The sequence below is a fragment of the Mugil cephalus genome, chromosome 22, assembly GCF_022458985.1.
Source record: "Mugil cephalus isolate CIBA_MC_2020 chromosome 22, CIBA_Mcephalus_1.1, whole genome shotgun sequence".
Classification (NCBI taxonomy): Eukaryota; Metazoa; Chordata; class Actinopteri; order Mugiliformes; family Mugilidae; genus Mugil; species Mugil cephalus.
In genome coordinates, this window is record NC_061791.1 from 272,454 (window position 1) to 290,882 (window position 18,429).

Genomic DNA, 18,429 nt, shown 5'->3' on the forward strand with positions numbered 1-18,429 from the left:
CTCCTGCTCCTACTCCTGTTTCTACTCCTCCTGTTCCTCCTCCTCCCCGTTTCTGCTCCTCCTCCTCCTGCTCCTAATTTTCCTGCTCCTCCTCCTCCTCCTGCTCCTCCTATTCCTCCTCCTCCTCATCCTCCTCCTCCTGCTGCTGTTTCTGCTTCTCCTCCTCCTCCTGCTCCTACTTCTCCTGCTGCTCCTCCTCCTACTCCTCCTGTTTCTGCTGCTGCTCCTCGTGCTCCTCCTGCTCCTCCTCCTACTCCTCCTCCTGCTCCTGCTGCTCCTAATACTCCTCCTCCTCCTCCTCCTACTGCTCCTCCTATTACTACTCCTGCTCCTGCTCCTCCTCCTGCTGCTCCTCCTGCTGCTGCTCCTCCTGCTGCTCCTCCTCCTCCTCCTGCTCCTCCTCCTCCTGCTCCTCCTCCTCCTCGTCTCCATGGTAACACGTCCTGTTATTATCATTAACTGGTTTAAACTGAGACTCAGGATGAGGTCATGTGTTCTTCTCCTGAGCCGCCACCAGGAGGCGCTGTGCTCACGCTCTGGAGGAGGAGCAGACTAATGACGCGCCTCCTCAGAAAGGGGAGACATGTGGCCTCCCTGGCCACATTATTAGGTACACGAGCCAAGTCATTCCCATCTAAATAATGAGCTTATTTTTATTTATTTATTTATTTATATGACGTGAACAGACCTGTGGTCTCCTTCATGCAGAACAGGTTCTACTGTTAGAACACGTTCACTGTTCCTCCTCCTATAAACAGCACTTACCCCGTAACACAACAGAGGACAACAACTCCATCACTAACTATTAAAGCCTGAATAAAACTAGCGGCTACTGACGACAAACACAAAAACTACACAGAAATAAATGGTTCCTGATTTTCCAGAAACTCCTGTAGAGGAAGGAACTTTAACTCAAAGCTTCTCTGACCTCTGAATCGCAAGAATCCAGGTTCTCTCCAGATTATCCAGGTGTGAATGTGTGACATGAATTAACTGAAACTAAAGCAGGTGGTGGGCACAGGACCTTTATCTGACGGCTTCTTGTGTGCTCCATTATTATTTTTTTATTTTATTTTATTTTATTTTATTTTCCTCGTGTTCTGTATGTTCCTACTGAATAAAAGGATGGATCCCTGTGTACCTAATAAAGTGGCCGGGCCAGTTAAAGTCAGTTCAGTGAGCGGCCGTGTCCAGACTGACTGGTACTGGACCCTGGTACTGAACCCTGATGGTTCTGGTTCTGGGGACTCACCAGGATCTGGACCGTGAGCAGACCCTCTCCAGCATCCCTGGCGTCGATGGTGAACTCCACGGGCAGACTGGCAGGAACCCCCGAGGCGTTCAGACCGGGGCCGCTGGCTCGGACTTTACTGGCGTCGTGAGCCGGTAACGTCTTGATCTTGAAGGGACTGAGAGGAGAAGGTTTGAGACGTTACCATAGAACCAGGAGAACCAGAACATCCCGGTGGTTCCACACCCACCTGCGAGGGACTTCCTGCTCGGCGTACTTCACGCACACGGTGTACGGGCCGTCGTGGGCGGGGGTGTAGTTCACCGTGTGCGTCCCGTCACCGTTATCTGTGATGCTGACGGGCTCGGCCACACCTGCAGAACCAGAGGGTCAGCGACACAGAAACAAGAACACAGAGAGACAAGAAACAAATACACGTGAAACATCTCCAGAACCATGAGGTCCATCCAGAGAAACACCAGGGTCTGGATAAACCCCCCCAGCTCTGTGCTGCCTGTCACTCAGAGCAGGACGTGTTGAACCAGGCTGTAAACATGTGTAATGTAACGGTGTTAAACATGGGGGGCGCCTCTAGTGGCCACTGGATGAACTGCAGGTGATTTGGCTTCATTAATGATCATCAGTGTTTCCGTGGCGACAGTGTCTGTGCGCTGGTCTCGGGTAGCGGGCCCACCTGCCGGCCCGTAGAGCTGGACCTCTAGGGGGGCCACGCCGGCTTTGCTGCTGTCCACCGTGAAGGTCTGAGGGACGTGAGCTCGGACTCCAACGCCGAGGCCGGGACCCGAACACCTCACCTTACTGGGGTCCACCAGCTCCCGGACCGGGACCCGGAACGGACTTCCTGCAGGACACATGGCTGGAGGTTAGAGGATTCAGGTCTAAGGTCAGAGGGGGGGTGGGGTTGGGGGGGGACCCACCTGGGATGGGGAGGCCTCCAAAGGTGATGTTCACATCGTATTCTCCAGGTGTGAAGGGGATGTACTCCACGCTGCAGCTGCCATCTTTGTTGTCCTTACAGGACATCTTGGCCTCAGACGGACCCTCAATAGCCAGACCAAGACCTCCGGTCCCAGCCCCCCTGAGACCGGACCAGACCGGACCAGATAAAGAGTTTAGGTTCAACACATTCAGACGGGGAGTAAATTCATTAACGCAGTCAAACTGAGGAGACCTGGTCTCGACTGTGAAGCGGTTTGGTTTGTTGACCAGTCCCTCCTCCAGACCCGGCCCGTAGGCTCGGACTCGGCTCGGGTCACAGCCCTCGGTCACGGACACCCTGAACGGACTCTTAGGAACCGAGACGTCGTCAAACAGAACCTCGATCAGATGCAGACCTGCAGACAGAGCAGCTCTTTCATAATCTGTGTCTCATTTATAAATGTTATATATTACATTTGTGTCTTTTAAGCCAAAACATTGTTAAATCCTCATAATGACAATAAATAAATAGTTGTTTGTGTTTTCACAACATTTAAAATCACAGTCCGGAGACTCCAGCGCATTTCAGTGTCTCCACATGGCCGAGTATTTCCTTCCCACAATGCAACAGTCTCCAGCATGTCACACATCACTATCAGTGGAAAACCATCTGCTGCCTGCAGACAGACTGCAGCTATTAATACCATGTGTTCATCCGTCCTCTCACCCTGCTGCTGTCCCTCAGCCAGCGCTTAAACATGGACGGCTACAGTCACGTGATCACTTCATTCAACAACAGATTCAACCCGACACCAGACGTTAATGTCTCTGCAGTCGGTCTGGAGGTTTACACACGTGCTGATTTCTACCACGTGGCTAAGTTTAGGTGAACCAGACGCCTCGTGTTCCTGGACGCGTCTCTTTCTCAGACCTAAAAATGTGTCAAACTCAAAACTTTAAAACTGTTTCAAACTTCAGGGATTTTGAGCCTCAGACATGTTGATCCATTAGCATGCTAATATGCTCCTGGTTCATCACATAGTTAACATGCATGTAAAGCTGTGCTGCGTGTTAGCATGCTAGCATATTTCCGTTGTCTGGTTATGGTGGTTACTATTAGCATGTGAACCTAGCATTTATTAGCCCCAGTATGGTCTTATTAAATTGTTACATGCAGCTTTTACTAGCATGCTACTTAAGTTAGCATGTTTTTCATTGGTAAATGTTCCATAATTAGCACGTTAGCTTAGTTACAGCATGATGATAATTTGTGTATTTTTTCTGCTAAAAGCCAAACTGAGGCTCGTAAACATAATGTCATCAGCTCTGCTTTTTGTGTTTACTGCTGCAGAGGGACAACAGCAGCTTTATAGAAGCCACAAGGTTTTTTATTTTACAGTTACGATGTGTTGCACTGGAAAAACATCCATTAAACGGGAGTAAACCCTCCTGCTGGCTCCCGCTCTGTTGATGAACTGTGGCGACACTCATTCGGTTTCTGGACTGAAACCTGCGTCGCCGCCAGACTTCCTGCCTCAGGAACATCACGCCGCGGCGGCCTCACCGTCCTCGTAGGGGGTGTACTCCACCCTGTAGGTCCCGTCTCCCTTGTCGGTGATGTAGGCGTCGGTGTTGGCGCCGGATGGGTTGGAGATGCCGGCTTTGATTTGGCTGCCACCGCTCTTGTAGTGAGCACGAGCGTCCACAATGAAATGTGTTGTCACTTCCCTCAAGACGCCTGCAGAGAAGAAACAGAAATGGTTTCCACGGGAACAACAGATGGAAACGGAGCTGGTTCTCCGTCTGGTTCGGTTGGAGCGTTGAATGAAACTGGTTTTAAGGAACCCTGATCCATCCTGGTCTCTCTCAGAGGTCGTTTCAGGACAGGTCCAGGGACTGTGAGGGAGTGTAATAGTTTATAGGATCCAATTTGTTCCCTAAATATGTGGCTTCATGACTTCACTCTGCTTTTATTCTCCCAGTTTAATTTAATTTGAAACTTGGGTCATAAAATAAAAGAAAAGCCTCGTTGGAAAAGTGTAACCTACAAAACTGTGAATGTTCTGCTGAGACTTTATGAACTGTCATAATAGAGTCTGGAGGAATCCAGGAGTCCAAACCAGAGCTCGGAGGACGGGATGTGTTTGGATCTGGATCCGTGCTCTCACCTCTGGGTTCCACTCCTGGTCCGTAGACCTTCACCCCGCTGGTGTCGATCGCCGGGTCGACCTGTAGTCGGGCCGGGAACTTGGGCACCGTGTGTCCTCCATACTTGATGGTGATGGTGTACATGCCGTGGCTCTGGGGGATGTAGGTGATGGAGTACGTCCCGTCGCTGTTGTTCTGGACGTGAACCTCAGCTTTGGCTCCGGAGTCGGACTCGATCTCGATGGTGAGCTCGGCCTCTCCGGCTTTGGAGCAGTCCACCGTGAAGGACCCGTCCTCGTTGACCTTGCCTCTCTCCAGACCGGGGCCGCTGGCCGTCACCTTGCTGGGGTCGAACACCGACTGGACCACGGCCTTGAAGGGGGACCCGGGGATGTGCTGGTCTGCAAACAGGATGTTGATGGCGTACTCGCCCGGCTCGGTAGGCAGGTAGGACACGGAGCACGACCCGTCCCCATTGTCCTGACATTCGATCTTGGCCTCGCAGGGTCCCTCCACCGTCAGGCCCAGACCTCCGGTACCGGCACCCTTCGTGTCAATGGCAAAGGGGGCCGGTTTACCCACCACACCCCCCTGAAGACCTGGACCATAGGCTCGCACCTGGAGGGAAACAGAAGAGAAGGGTTTGACAGCAGGTAGAACAGCAGGTGGAATTTTTCTCAGTTTGAGAACGTCACAAATGTCTCGAGACCTTCGAGGGGTCGGGGGGCATGACACCCTCCACGGTGAACGGACTTCCTGGGACGGGGTTCCCGTCGTAGCTGATGTCCACCCGGTACGGTCCTTCCTCTGGGGGGATGTACTTCACAGTGTGAAGCTCATTGGCTGTGCCGGACTCCAGCTTGCAGGGGATTGGTCGGCGCGACGGAGACGTGATCTTAACGTCCAGTTTGCCCTGACCCCCGGCACCGCGGGTACTGATGGAGAACTCCTGGTCCTTCCCCACGTCCACTTCTACAGAAGGAAAAGTTACAAGATGTCACATTATTTAAACGGTTAAAGAAGAGAAACTGGACTCCAGAGTTCCTCCAGTGGATGGTTCTCTAACGTTCTAACAGATGTTCCTGTTGACATCTTTTAAACTATGTAAAGATAATGAGTGATGCGGGTGTGAGCTTACTGTTGTTCATCCCCTGGACTTTGACCTTGCTGAGGTCCAGTGGAGGCGCCACGCTGATGCTGAATGGACTTTTAGGGATGGGGTCTCCTCCGTGACACACGGTGATGGACATGTTCCCCTGAGACAAACCACATTCTTTAAGTGTAACTCAGGTTATTTGTCGTCTCGTACTCCGTCTGTGGTGTTTGGGCGTTACCTGCTGCACCGCCGTGTAGCGGACGGTGTACGAGTAGTCGTGGTTGTCGATGATCTCAAAGTCTCGCACGGCTTCGCCTTTAACTGCTCCAGTGAAATGAACCTCAGGTTTGGCTTTACCGGCTCCTTTAGTGTAGATGGTGAAGTGAGTGGGTTTACCCGCCTCCACACCTGCACAGGTCGGACGGATCAGGATCATAAACACAGAACAGATACAGGTCCTACACCGCCCCCCTTCCCCATCACGACTATCGCCTGGAGCACAGAGAACCTCAGCAACTCAGGTTTTAAGATTTTTGGAGTTTAATTAAGTGGATTTCTCATCTTTCATATTTGGTTCTTGGTAGGTTTTATAATTTCTTTTATTTATTTATTGTTGTTATTAATCTTGACAACATGAAGGTTCATGTCAGACACAGAGTCAGGATTAGAGGATTAGAGACTAGAACGAGTTTCGTTCAGGGTCTGGGCTCTAAAGTCATGGGCTCTGAATAAATGAATGATGTTTCTGAGGGCTCACCGGTCCTGTTGAGTCCAGGTCCTTCTGCTCGGACTTTAGCTGCGTCATGAGAAGGATCCACTTTTATTCTGAAGGGGCTGATAGGGATTTCCTGTTAAAAGCGAGAGGCGTTAGTTTAAAGTTTAGTTTCTACCAGAGTGAATCTCTAGAGGCGAGTCCACCCTTCGAGCCTCTCACCTGATCGGCGAACAGCACCATGATGGTGTACTGGCCGGGACCTGGAGGCATGTACTTCACCGTGAACGTGTCGTTATCGTTCTTGATGATGTCGAAGTCAATGTCGGCCTCCGCGGGTCCGACCACGCCCGGAGCGCATTTGATCCCGATGCTGACGTCTCCTGGAAGGACAAACGGTGACGACTAACTTCATATATCTACATCCATGTCATCTGGGACAGATAGTTGTTAAATAAAGCTCTGATAGAGGTTTAACTCATTAATATGCAAATTTAAGTGGCAGGAAGGAACCACTGAAGCACGATGTTTCTGAGTAGAGTTTAGCCACTTGTCTCATTATTTAGAAAGGGTATGTTTCCCTACTGCTATAAATTTGAGTTACAGTGATTTCTGCTAATTTAAATTGACTAAGGACATGAGATGGTGGTTCTGGACCTCACCCTGTCCGGCCTCGCTGCAGTCCACGGTGAAGTAGGTCGGCTCGTTGGCCTTCAGTCCCGTCTTCTCAACCCCTGGACCGTAAACCTTCACGTTCTCCGGATGGCTGCCCTCTCCGATGGCCACCTAACGCACAACATGTCAGTTACATCAGCTACGTCAATGTCCTGGACTACACCACCCGTCCCACACACAGAACAACTTCAAACCCAATAAAACTGAACACTGAGAGCTGGTCCTGCATCTACAGAGCTGCTTAAACTAGTTTCGCTTCCTTCACAGTTTTCTACATTTCTTCACGACTCAAAACATCAGTTGCTGCGATTCCATTCCCCCTAAAAATGTGCAAAACCTAAATATCATGATAAAAAACTGGTAACAGAAACGCCTACATTTCTAAAAACCCAAATATTTAATTATCTCAGAAGTGCAATGAAACACTTTTTTGTCATTTCCCTGGAGATGACGCAGGGGGTCATGTGACCAGTGACAAGAGTTTAAGAGAATTATGGGATGTCACATAAAGACGAGACTTTACCAGAGTTACAACACTTTTCAAAGGAAACAAAGAGAAACTGGACTTTATCCACATTTCAGAAATATCACTTTCATTTTGAGAAAAACTGGGACGGAAACGCAGCCACTGAGACTTTAGTTCTATAAAAACACATGTATTTGAACAGCAGTTCTTATGAAGTCGTGTTTTACCCTGAAGGGGCTGTTGGGGACGTTGACTTCGCCCCAGGTGATGATGATGGTGTGTTTGATGGGTTTGGTGGGAATGTAAACACAGAAGAAGGTGCTGTCTCCGTTATCTGTGATCTGAATGTCGATGGGGAAACCTTCTGCGTCCTGAAAGCACCAACAGGTTTCACGTGTTAAAGAACAGTTTAATTAGAGCAAGGATGAGGTGGACATCGGTAGATCACGTCTGTCTCACCTGAGCGTACAGCTTCAGCTCTCCTCGGCCGGCTCCACAGGTGTCGATGGTGAAGTCCGCCGGTTTGTTGACGATGCAGCCGAGAGGCTCCAGACCTGGACCGTAACACTTCACCTGAGGAAGACACGCAAACGTTCAACACATCGTGAACAGTGACACATCTGAGAGATCGTCCTGAAGCCAGTCCGGTCCCATCCTACCTTCTCAGGGAAGACATCGCTGGCAGCAGGGAGGATGTGAGCCATGAAGGGACTGTCCTTGATGTCCTCGTCATCACATATGACGTGGACGGCGTAGTCTCCCGGTTCAGTCGGCCAGTACCGAACATCACACGAACCGTCGCCTTTGTCGTCGCACTCGATCTTCGCCTGAGACGGACCTTCAATGGAGAAACCTGCACACAACAAAGGACAGGAACAAAAACAGAAGGCTGAGAATCTATGGTCACAGGTGCAACTTTATTTACATGGAAACAAGACTCATCGCTGCAAAACCAACTTCCTTGTTTAGTTTCCAACTAAATGTCTCTGTCCAGTTGATGCAGAGACATTTATTTCTCTGCATCATAATGAATTCCAGATGAAGAGTTACCAGATTCTGATATCTGCTGGTAATAATTTACTTTAATAAAGTTATCTCCTGGATATTTGTGATCACTGTATACTGATGACACCCTGTTTTAGTTCAACAAGAAACTACAGCAGCAGCTTCTCTGTTTCTAATATTTGTAAGTTTCAGATGATCATTCTCCATCTTCATCCCTTTGCCTTCTCCTCTGGTTACCTACCAAGAGTTCCCACTTCAGTGCCGATGGCCTCCACCACAAAGTCAGCGCTCTTTCCAACCATGCCGGTTTCCAGACCAGGACCCCAGGCCCTCACCTTCTGAGGCCCCGCCTCTTCGCTCACCTGGACCTCGAATGGACTAAAAACCACAAACACACATGAAGTCTGACTCTCTCCATCATCCCAGAGTAAAATAAGATACAGTAATGTCTGGAGTTCCTAAGGGTTGGATCCTGGATCCTCTATAATTCAGTTTTAATATAAATTGTTAAATTGATCTCACCTGCGTGGGATGCTGTGTCCTCCCCAAGTGATGGTTACCACATATTTTCCTGTCGTGATGGGGTAATAATTACACTCATAGACGCCATGTTCCAACTCCTGCACCTTCACTGGCTCCTCCAGGCCCTCTGGGTTTAAAAATGAAAATATCATCATCATCATCATCATCATCATTATCATCGTGTTCAAGAAGAAAGAAGAAAACTGACTCAGACTAAAGATCCTGATACAGATTTCTCAGCAGTTTATCTGTGGTTTTATTTGTGGCTTTAGGTTTAAACCAGGTTCATGTTGGTGGTTGTTTCTGTTACTTTTCTAAACATGGTTTCAGTTTTTGTGTCTTACTTGGTCCCTTCACGGTGACTTTCAGTTCTCCACTTCCGGCTCCTTTAGTGTAAACTTTAAAATCTGCCACCTCCTTCATCCTCAGACCCTTCGGCTGGAGACCTCGGCCCGAAGCTCGGCAGGCGTTCGGGTTACAGGCTGAGAGAACGAGAACAAGTCCTGGTTAGACTCAGACATAAAGTTAAAATGTTAAGGAAACACACACAATTTTTATAACTTTATAAGAAGAACCCTGAGATACGACCATTAGAAACTCATTAACTAATTTACTGTAAGTTTGATTAACCAATAACACTTCTACTGTCAATGATTATAAATTCATTCATGCTCTAAGATGAATGTGTTTCTCCACCAATAATTCACAGATTAATCATAAAGCAGCACTAGTAGTTAATGTCCTTTATATTACATTTAATGGGTCTGTGAAGTTCATGTGAGAAGTTTTTTAACTTAAAAATGGTTTCTAATTAACTGTTATTGGTATATTTGCACATGTCTGACTTCACAACACAACGCACCTCTAACCCTGTAACCTCCATCTAAAACCAGGACTGTCAAAATTAACACACTATCATTATGACCTTGGCCAGACTGTAGTCTACGAACCAGGAAGTGTTTAAAGGAGGAGACACCCCCAGTGAAAACCAAGTCTAAATAAGTTTTAACCCTTTACAACAGCTTTATAACAGCTTTACAACACAAACACACTGAGCGCTGCAGGAGTTAGTCAGCTGATCAGCGCCACGAGAAGCAGTTTGCTGAGGCTGAAAATAAAAAGCAGCAAAGATGAAGACGAGTTCAGAGCTGAGGATGAAGAAGAGTCGGCTTTAGGCCAAATGTACTGTTAAATATCTGGAGTTTGAGGAAAGTTTGAGAAGAAGATCAGAGTTAGCTGGAGGAGGAAGGGATGGTGACAATGAAGATGATGATGGAGGGATGAAGATGGTCACTCGGGAAACTACACCTCCTATTGGTTGTGTCAATAGTTGTTATTTAAAATTATCTGATGTTTTCATTCATTGTTATTTTCATCTGAATTAGTCCAATGAGAAGAATTTAATGTTTTTAATTCATCATCTAACGTCTTATCAGAGAAGCATCAAAACGATCCGACACAAAGTGAAGCAGGATGGTTTAAATTGTCTATAATAACAAATGTGTTTTTAAACTAAATCTTTGGACCAACGATGTTGACAGGAAGTAACTCAATACACTCACCGACCTTCTCCGGATGCAGCTGGAGCATCAGATCAGATAAACTGATATCTGCTATTAATTCAATTAATGTATTTACTTTGAGGGCACAACTAGAAGCTGCAACCAATGAAATAAATCATCAATTTAGCCTTTAGCTATGTAGCTTAGCTTACTGTATGTAGCATCTTTCCTTGATTCTTGCATTAACGACGACCCGGATATAAATGATTTATCAGCAATTTATCAACTCAAATCATAATATGATCTGGTACAATGGTTAATTAAACGAGAAAAGAATCTTTTATGATAAAACGGCATCAGTTTGAATCCCTGACAGAAATCAGCAGGATAACATACCGCGCAGAGACCGTGCATAGACGGTTGGTTACACTTAAATTATCACGACGCTCTAAATAAAAAGAATCTGCACCCTAAGAATTAATTCAGGAGACAAATGCGTCAGTTAAAACTTTCCCCAAGAAACGAATCTGTCAATCTTTTTAGCTTTGGTTACAGCAAAAGTAGAATTAAGCCCTGACACCATCCAGAAAGGACTCAACATTCACTCTGAGAAAAGAAAAGCTGCTCAGGACGAAGCTGGCACATGCTGTGAAGCTGGGAAACCCGGAGTAGACGGGCCGAGGCGGGATGGACGGAGCTGGACAGGGAAGGACCAGAGCAGCGCAGGCAGCCTCCAGCTACACCCGCCCATGGCCTGTACTAACTTGGTCGCTTGGTTTTGGGTGGTGTTGGAGGGGGGGCTCTCCTTGTCTTGTCTGAGGGTGGGGTGCGTATGGACTGAGGTACAACATGCACCGGAGACCCAGGAGGGGGGCCGCTCTGTGAAACTGAAGGAGTCAACAACAGTCATGATACATTTCAAACATGAGGAGACGTCCAGACACCAGCGGGGACAGGTTTTAAGTCTCAAACCAAGACCTGGGTCACGTCCTAGGGTCCTAGTCCCAGACTAGAGCCTCAGTCAAAGGTAGTCCTCTGCAATCCCCAAGTCAAAAGTCAAAGACAAAGAGAAGAATGTTTAGCGTCCCATCTTAAAGGGACACAAGTTCTATATTAAGTCCAAACGGACAGTTTGGTTAAAATAGACACAGATGTCACAAGTCCAGTTCTAGGTCAAGGCAAACAAGTCCAAGAAGTCCAGTCCTCAATCAAGTCCCTACGCAAACAGTATAGTCAGGATAATCCCAGACCATAAGTCCCAAGTCATAGCCTCAATTAAAGCACCCAGTCCCAAAATCCACAAGTCAAGGCAGAAATACTTCAAGTCCAAACCAAGTCCCAAACCCTGAGTCCCACGTCCCTACAAGAAGATAAAGAGGTTCCAAGCCACATTAAGTCAAGAAACTGAGACCAGGGTCACATCTAAGTCCTAAGTCATAGGAGTCATACCCAGATCAGTCCTGTGCAATCCCAAAGTCCGAAGTTAGTCCGAACTCACAAGTCCAGTCCTAGGTCAAGACAAGTAAGTCCTCAATTACGTCCCAACAAAAGAAAACAACACAGTCAAGACGAAGAGAAAACCATCAGAGTCCTGGACCCAGACTGGGTTCAAACTGTTACAGAAAACTTTTAGTGGTTTACGGAGTCAGTCTGGACATGAAGGTTCAATGAGACCCAGATGGGACAGGGGACAGTCAGTGAATTAAGGTGAATATATTAAATGATGGACTGGTGTCTTTAACGAGGACATTCAGCTTTGATCTGAGAGTCCTACCCTCTGAGATGTGGACGGTGAACGGACTTCTGGGAATCTGCTGCCCAGCGAAGGTCACGTAGACGGTGTGCGGACCCTCCAGGACCGGAACATAGGTGCACCGAAATATACTGTCGCCTTTGTTCTCCAGGACAATCTCCACTGTGTCCCTGCGACCGTTGGAGTCCACAATGATGACGCCCACGTCTCCGGCACCCGCCCCTGGTGGACAGACAGAGGACAACGAGACCTTTAAACACTGACAGGAATGCGAGCGCCGCTGGAACCAAACCAGAACAGAACATCTGTGCAAAATTGAAGACACCGAAGGAGCCGAGACGAAGTCCCCGCTCCTCCTCATCCTTTAATTAACGTTGTTTGAAGAAGACTAACGAGCAGCTTCATCACCACTTACCTGCAGTGTAAATATCAAAGTATGTCGGTTTGTTGGCCACGTTCCCTGACGCCTGCAGCCCCGGCCCGCGGGCCTGAACTCTGGTCGGGTCGCCCATGGCCTTCGAGACGTTCACCATGAAGGGACTTCTGTCGATGTCCTGTCCAGCAAACAGCACCTTCACCTGGGGGGAGCAAAGAGGCCTGGTGGTCAGAGGTTCAGATGAACACATGAACTAGTACATGAGGCCATTTACTGGGACATTCAGACAGAACCAGAGGATGTGAGGTGGTGGTAGGAGATCATCTAAACAGAACCCATGGACTCAGGTCAAAGGCTGCAGACGAACAACAACAACAACAACAAACACTGAACGCTGCAACGTTTAAAAGAAGAGAAACGTTTCCTGGAGACTAGTCTTCCAGAGAGGGTTAGGGAGTTTATGGCAGCGTTGGAGGACCAGGACATTTCTGGAGTGTTTCTGGCCTTAGACAGATGGTTCTTCCATATGAGCTGGATCTACTCGAGGTTTCTTCCTGATAAAAGGAGACTTCAGGCTGCTCTGGAGGTTTCAGATCGTTTTTTTGTAAAGTGTCTTGAATCAAAGAAACAAAGGTATGAGCTCCCATCTCCACACTAATTAAAGATTCAATGGACTGAATCCAGTTGACTCTAGAAAAGACTTTAGGAAGCTACAGGGACCAACTCTAGGACATTTAAAACCGGACTGGGACGACCCCTGTGTCCTTACCCTATGAAGCCCCTCCACTTTGGGCAGGTAGACCACGGCGTAGGTCCGGTTCTTGTCGTTGTTGGGGATCACTCTGGCCTGAAGGAGACAGAAATCGATCTCCATGAATTTCAGCTGAGTTCCACTTTAATGTGTTTGATTAAAAGTTAGTTTTTCTTCTCCCACCTCCTCCGTGTGTCCTTCAGGATCCTCCACGTAAACCAGAACCTCACCCAGTCCGGCCTCCACCGTCTCCACCAGGAACTCAGCTGGCTTCAGAACCATGTTCCCTCGAGGCTCGATGCCTGGGAAGGAATGAAGATTCAAAGTCAAGACACTTCCTGGATTTTATACCATGATTACCTGGAGTTTGAAGAAGGCAACTGGACTGTGGAGATTCATAAAGACGTCCAGTCGCCTTTCTTTAGAGGTTCTGGATAAACCATGAGCTGAGAGACTGAGAACCTTCACAGAACATCGTTGGAGTTGGTTTCTGTTATTTTAAACTTTACTTTGTACTTTTAAACTATTTTTTAGCTTCTTTTGTAGAAATGAACCAAAAATTACAAATGATTGATTATTGAAAACGTCATCAAGCACTTTGCTGCTGATGGACCCAAAGTTCAAGTCCTCTCATGTGCTGTATGTTCCTCACCTGGTCCGAAGGCCTTGGCCCTCTTCGGGTGCAGCGTCTTGGCCCTCAGAGGGGCCCCGGGCTTCAGTTTGGCTTTGGGGAACTGAGACAGGTAGGTCATGACCGAGTGCTCGTCCACGTTCGGGTCGACGATCTCCTCTGGAGCGATCACCTGGAGAAGAATTCAGACAACACGTCGATGATGTCGAGTTTTATGTCGGTTATCAAGAGTTTCATCTGAAGACGTTTTTACCAAAGCTGCTGCTCTGCTAACAAGCCTCTGACATGATTAATGATCAATCAGACAATCAGTTCAGCTCAAACTAACAAATAAATGATGTTTTTTATTTATTTACTTTAGGAGGATCCATGTGCAGCTGGGATCGTTCATAAACTAATATTCACATCTGTGAATGATTGTGAGAAAACACCGGAGGCATGAACGCGAAGCTGGAGACAAATCAAAGTTTCTTCGTCTGATCAATCGACTTTTAACGAGACGAGTGAAAAGATGCATGTGCTCATTCATTCCACTGAGATTAAAGACATGTGTGACAAACAGCAGGAGGAGAACATTTACTACGAGGCAGCTTTATTCTTTATTCTTACGGTTCCTCTGTCCCTGTCGGTCTCAATCCAATGTTGAAATGAAACCATGAGGAAGGTTTTATTTCTAGAGTCTGAGCCGAACTCTGACCTGCAGCTGAATCTCTGATCAGACTTCCTGGAACATGTCGTGGTTCGTTATCAGAACTCTCAGTCCCTGCACTGTCCATTTTTAAAACTTGTTTTTAAAACTCCTTTTAATTCTTTGACTTTCAGCGCAGCAGGAGTCCCTGCTCTGGTCTAGTGCTCACTGTTTTTTTTGTTTTGTCTCATATTCTCATTCTTTTCATTTAAGAAACATTCAGAATATTTTAGAGAGAACAAAATGTTAAAGGATTTTTTAATTACTTGTACCTGCACAGTTTAATGTATATCGTAGTTTCATAGAGACGTAGAACTAGACTGAGGTCCTTCAGGCTGTGTAGGAGCTACTACTAATTTACACTAGTTGATGTTTTAACTTTTAATTAGCTGCTTAAACCTGGTGCAAGATGTAAAAAACACATCATTTGTGTACCTTGAACTATTTCTTGTATCTTTTTGTATTTTACACTGTTGCTCCCTCCGGCTGTAACCTCCTTATCCCCCCGGGATAAATTAAGTCGTATCATATTGTATCTCATCTTATTTAGAGACGTTGTTGTTTGTCATTTTCCTTTTATTTTCTAACGAAGACCAAGTGTCTCCATGTCCACCATGTCCTCCATGTCCCCAGGTGAGTCTTACCTGTGGGACTCCCAGCCAGTCGTCTGCCTGCTGCATGGCCTCTCTGGCGTTCTCCACCGGCTGACTGGGATCCCATGTTTCCCAGTCTGGACAGAGACCTGAAGGCAGCGCGGACACAGCGAGGTCATTTAACAGATAATAAATAAAACAAACTCATTGATCGTGATCCAAACTAAATGTTTTTAGACTCATAAAGACGGTGTGAGGACGTACCGGGGGCACAGTTGTCCACCAGAGCCCCCAGGGCCTTCCCGTCCCTCCAGTCCCGGTGGAAGTTGGTGATGGGGAGCTGGGGCACCTTGTTCTGGATCCAGCCCAGCAGACGCTGTTTGGGGGTGAGCTTCTTGGCGTCCTCGTCGTCCTCGTCCTCCCACATGGGCATGGAGATGGAGTAGTGGAGGATCAGGGTCCAGATCAGACCCAGGATCAGCTTCAGGTTCCCGTCCACGATGGCTTTAGAGTCTGAAGGTGTAAAAAACATAAAAAAAAAGATTGAACTGAAGAACGCCAAAATAAAAGCTCCTGTTTACATTGTTGACTGTGGTCTAACCTGGTCTGAACCACGGACTGTATGAAGACTGATGATGGGACATGAAGTCACAGCTAGTAGAGCTCCCCCTGGTGGCGGGAGGCTATGGTATAGGTCATAAGCTCCGCCCCTGCGTGTTAGTGGGCGGGACTTGGACTGAACTAAACAAAACACTAAAATACACGCCAAGTAATTTCTTTTGAATGATGGTTTCTGACATTTAAGGTAGTTGATATAATGTTGATGAAGGTTCAGTTTAGTGTTAATTAATTATAGAGACAGGATGTGACATAATGGCGACCACCAGTTGCCATGCCAACCGCTGTTTAGTTTGATGTTGGTTTAATATTTTGAGGTTTGGTTTAATATTATTTTAACGTTCTGTTTAAGGTGAGGCGATGGAAACCTTCCTGTGAGTGTTTCCAGTCATGAAATCATATTTTCCTTCAGGAAGCTCAGAGCCCAGAGATTAGTCTGGTCCGGCGTTCGGAGCGTCGCTGTAATCTTTCCCCAGGAAACAGGAGCTGCAGCCGTGGTCTCAGGTCACATGAACACATCCTGTCCTTTCAGTTTGTTCCACACAGATGTGAAATCAGCCGTACATGAAACCGTCCAGGCCTCTTTTCCTCTTTTCCTCCTCTTTTCCTCTTCTTTTCCTTTCCTTTCCACTGAAGTTGCGTTTCTCTGTGTCGTTCTCCTCCTCATCAGTTCTATTCACTTTGCATTGAGCGGAGGTGAAGTTAAGTGCGACTGTTGAGGTCTTTGCTCAACGACCTTCTCTCTAAACATTTAACTGGTCAGAAGCTGAATGAACTTCCTGATTTACCACAGACACGAACGCATCATCGTGCAGCTTCATGCTTCGTGCTGCAGCGAACGTGGACGTTCACGGACGGAATAAGAAACTAGTTTCCATGTTTTTGTCTTGGTTGCATTTGAAGCTGAGTGTCTGACATGTAGAGCAGTCGTGCCCCCTCCCCGCCCCCCAGGAGGGACCTCTCCTCCCTCGTTTTCACCACCTCTCTGTGCTCGTGTTCAGACGTGAATGGATGAATAAAATAAATGAGCTGGTGTCCTGCCAGACGCTCCCTGAGCTCAACAACAACTCTTCTGTTCGTTAACGTCCGACGGCCACGCTCTCCGTCGCCAACGGTTACCAAACAAACACGGAAACAATGGAGTCCTGATAGACCCCCCCCCCATCCTAACAGGCCTGGGGGTGGCAGAGAAACTCTGTTATGTGACATTTAGAGAGGAGGATGACGACGGAGGGAAAGAATTAACAAGATGAACAGCATGAAGCAGGAAGTCACAAAAACGATTAGAGGTCTGAGAATCTGTCGCCCTCGGCTCTGACTGCCAGGTCCACCACCACGGGAGGGACAACAGGAGCGTCCACAGGAGGACACACCTGAGACACTAACGAGGGGCAGAGCACATCTTTAAATCGATCATGATATAGAAGGTGGTGGAGGTGAACTACACCCACACTGATCCGGTCTCTGGAGTCCAGCTTAGAGTCTGACTCTCTGGTTCTGTTCTTGGCTGCAGGCTGGACAATCACCGGTGGGGAGGACGACACTGAACTCAGGAGTCCCAGATGATCCCGACCTCCTTCTCCACCAGGTGAGACCGAGCTCGGTCTCCATGAGGCTCAGACAGAGTCTGGACTCACTGTTCCTGCTCATTAACGTGGTTGTTTGCAGGTACGAGGAGTAATGGATTACATGTAACCAGGATACAGCAGGATGGATCCATGTGATCCATCACATCAGGGAAATGGTCACGTATGTGATACTTAGCAAGTTACTGATTACGTTTTTCAAGATTAGGCCCAAATGTCCTCACTCTGATGGTGCAAGACTCAAACTGGTCCTTGGACAGACAGCAGCACAAGAACACACACACACACGCACACACACACACACACACACACTGACACACACACTGACACACACACACACTATAACACACACACACACACTGACACACACACACACACACTGACACACACACACACTATAACACACACACACACACACACACACACACACTGACACACACACACACTATAACACACACACACACACACACACACACACACACACACTGACACACACACACACTACAACACACACTGACACACACACCACCACACACACAACACACACACAACTATAACACACACACACACACACATAACACCAACACACTGACTCTTCGACTCAAACACACAACCTGAGTCATAAACTAGAACCAACGCTGATCGTCGACAGAACAATCAACTGATCATTGACTAAAAATCTACTGATCATTGACGAATAATCAACTGATCATTAACTAAAAATCAACTGATCATTGACGAATAATCAACTGATCGTTGACTAAAAATCTACTGATCACTGACGAATAATCAACTGATCATTAATTAGACTTGGACTTTATTTGTCACTCAGATTTAACTCAGAGTGAACGTTTGGTGCATAGGCTCAGAGTTCAGCAGGAAAACGTTCAGAGACAAAACAATGTTTAAATGTTAAAATGATGAGAAATAAACAACATGTTGATGATTAACTGATGACGCTGGTTTTAGTTGCAGAACTCTCCAGTTGCTGATTCTGATGCTTTACAACAACTGTGACGACAGCTGATAACACACACACACACACACACACACACACACACGCACACACACACGCACACACACACACACACACACACACACAGTCATGTGGTGTTGGTGTTGGTGTTGGTGTTGGGG

General features: G+C 47.2%; 1 protein-coding gene across 9 annotated transcripts in view; it reads right to left on the minus strand.

Moving 5' to 3' along the window:
• The window catches only part of LOC125000291 (filamin-C-like), a 35,863-nt gene that overhangs the window by 13,606 nt on the left and 3,828 nt on the right, over nt 1-18,429 (minus strand). For 5 of the 9 annotated variants that reach the window (XM_047575747.1, XM_047575742.1, XM_047575743.1 and 2 more), the window contains exons 2-28: nt 15,353-15,601; nt 15,140-15,237; nt 13,829-13,979; nt 13,360-13,478; nt 13,195-13,272; nt 12,465-12,627; nt 12,071-12,271; nt 11,061-11,183; nt 9,139-9,276; nt 8,795-8,921; nt 8,514-8,650; nt 7,927-8,120; nt 7,727-7,840; nt 7,495-7,638; nt 6,789-6,912; nt 6,349-6,509; nt 6,172-6,262; nt 5,653-5,822; nt 5,457-5,574; nt 5,028-5,290; nt 4,339-4,936; nt 3,735-3,908; nt 2,424-2,586; nt 2,170-2,330; nt 1,926-2,093; nt 1,482-1,605; nt 1,253-1,409 (exon numbers count right to left, since the gene is read on the minus strand). In XM_047575747.1, coding sequence (XP_047431703.1) covers nt 1,253-1,409; nt 1,482-1,605; nt 1,926-2,093; nt 2,170-2,330; nt 2,424-2,586; nt 3,735-3,908; nt 4,339-4,936; nt 5,028-5,290; nt 5,457-5,574; nt 5,653-5,822; nt 6,172-6,262; nt 6,349-6,509; nt 6,789-6,912; nt 7,495-7,638; nt 7,727-7,840; nt 7,927-8,120; nt 8,514-8,650; nt 8,795-8,921; nt 9,139-9,276; nt 11,061-11,183; nt 12,071-12,271; nt 12,465-12,627; nt 13,195-13,272; nt 13,360-13,478; nt 13,829-13,979; nt 15,140-15,237; nt 15,353-15,601 — 4,508 coding nt within the window. The remainder of the gene's footprint in view (nt 1-1,252; nt 1,410-1,481; nt 1,606-1,925; nt 2,094-2,169; nt 2,331-2,423; nt 2,587-3,734; nt 3,909-4,338; nt 4,937-5,027; nt 5,291-5,456; nt 5,575-5,652; nt 5,823-6,171; nt 6,263-6,348; nt 6,510-6,788; nt 6,913-7,494; nt 7,639-7,726; nt 7,841-7,926; nt 8,121-8,513; nt 8,651-8,794; nt 8,922-9,138; nt 9,277-11,060; nt 11,184-12,070; nt 12,272-12,464; nt 12,628-13,194; nt 13,273-13,359; nt 13,479-13,828; nt 13,980-15,139; nt 15,238-15,352; nt 15,602-18,429) is intronic. The other 4 variants (XM_047575750.1, XM_047575745.1, XM_047575748.1 and 1 more) reach the window with 1 other exon arrangement.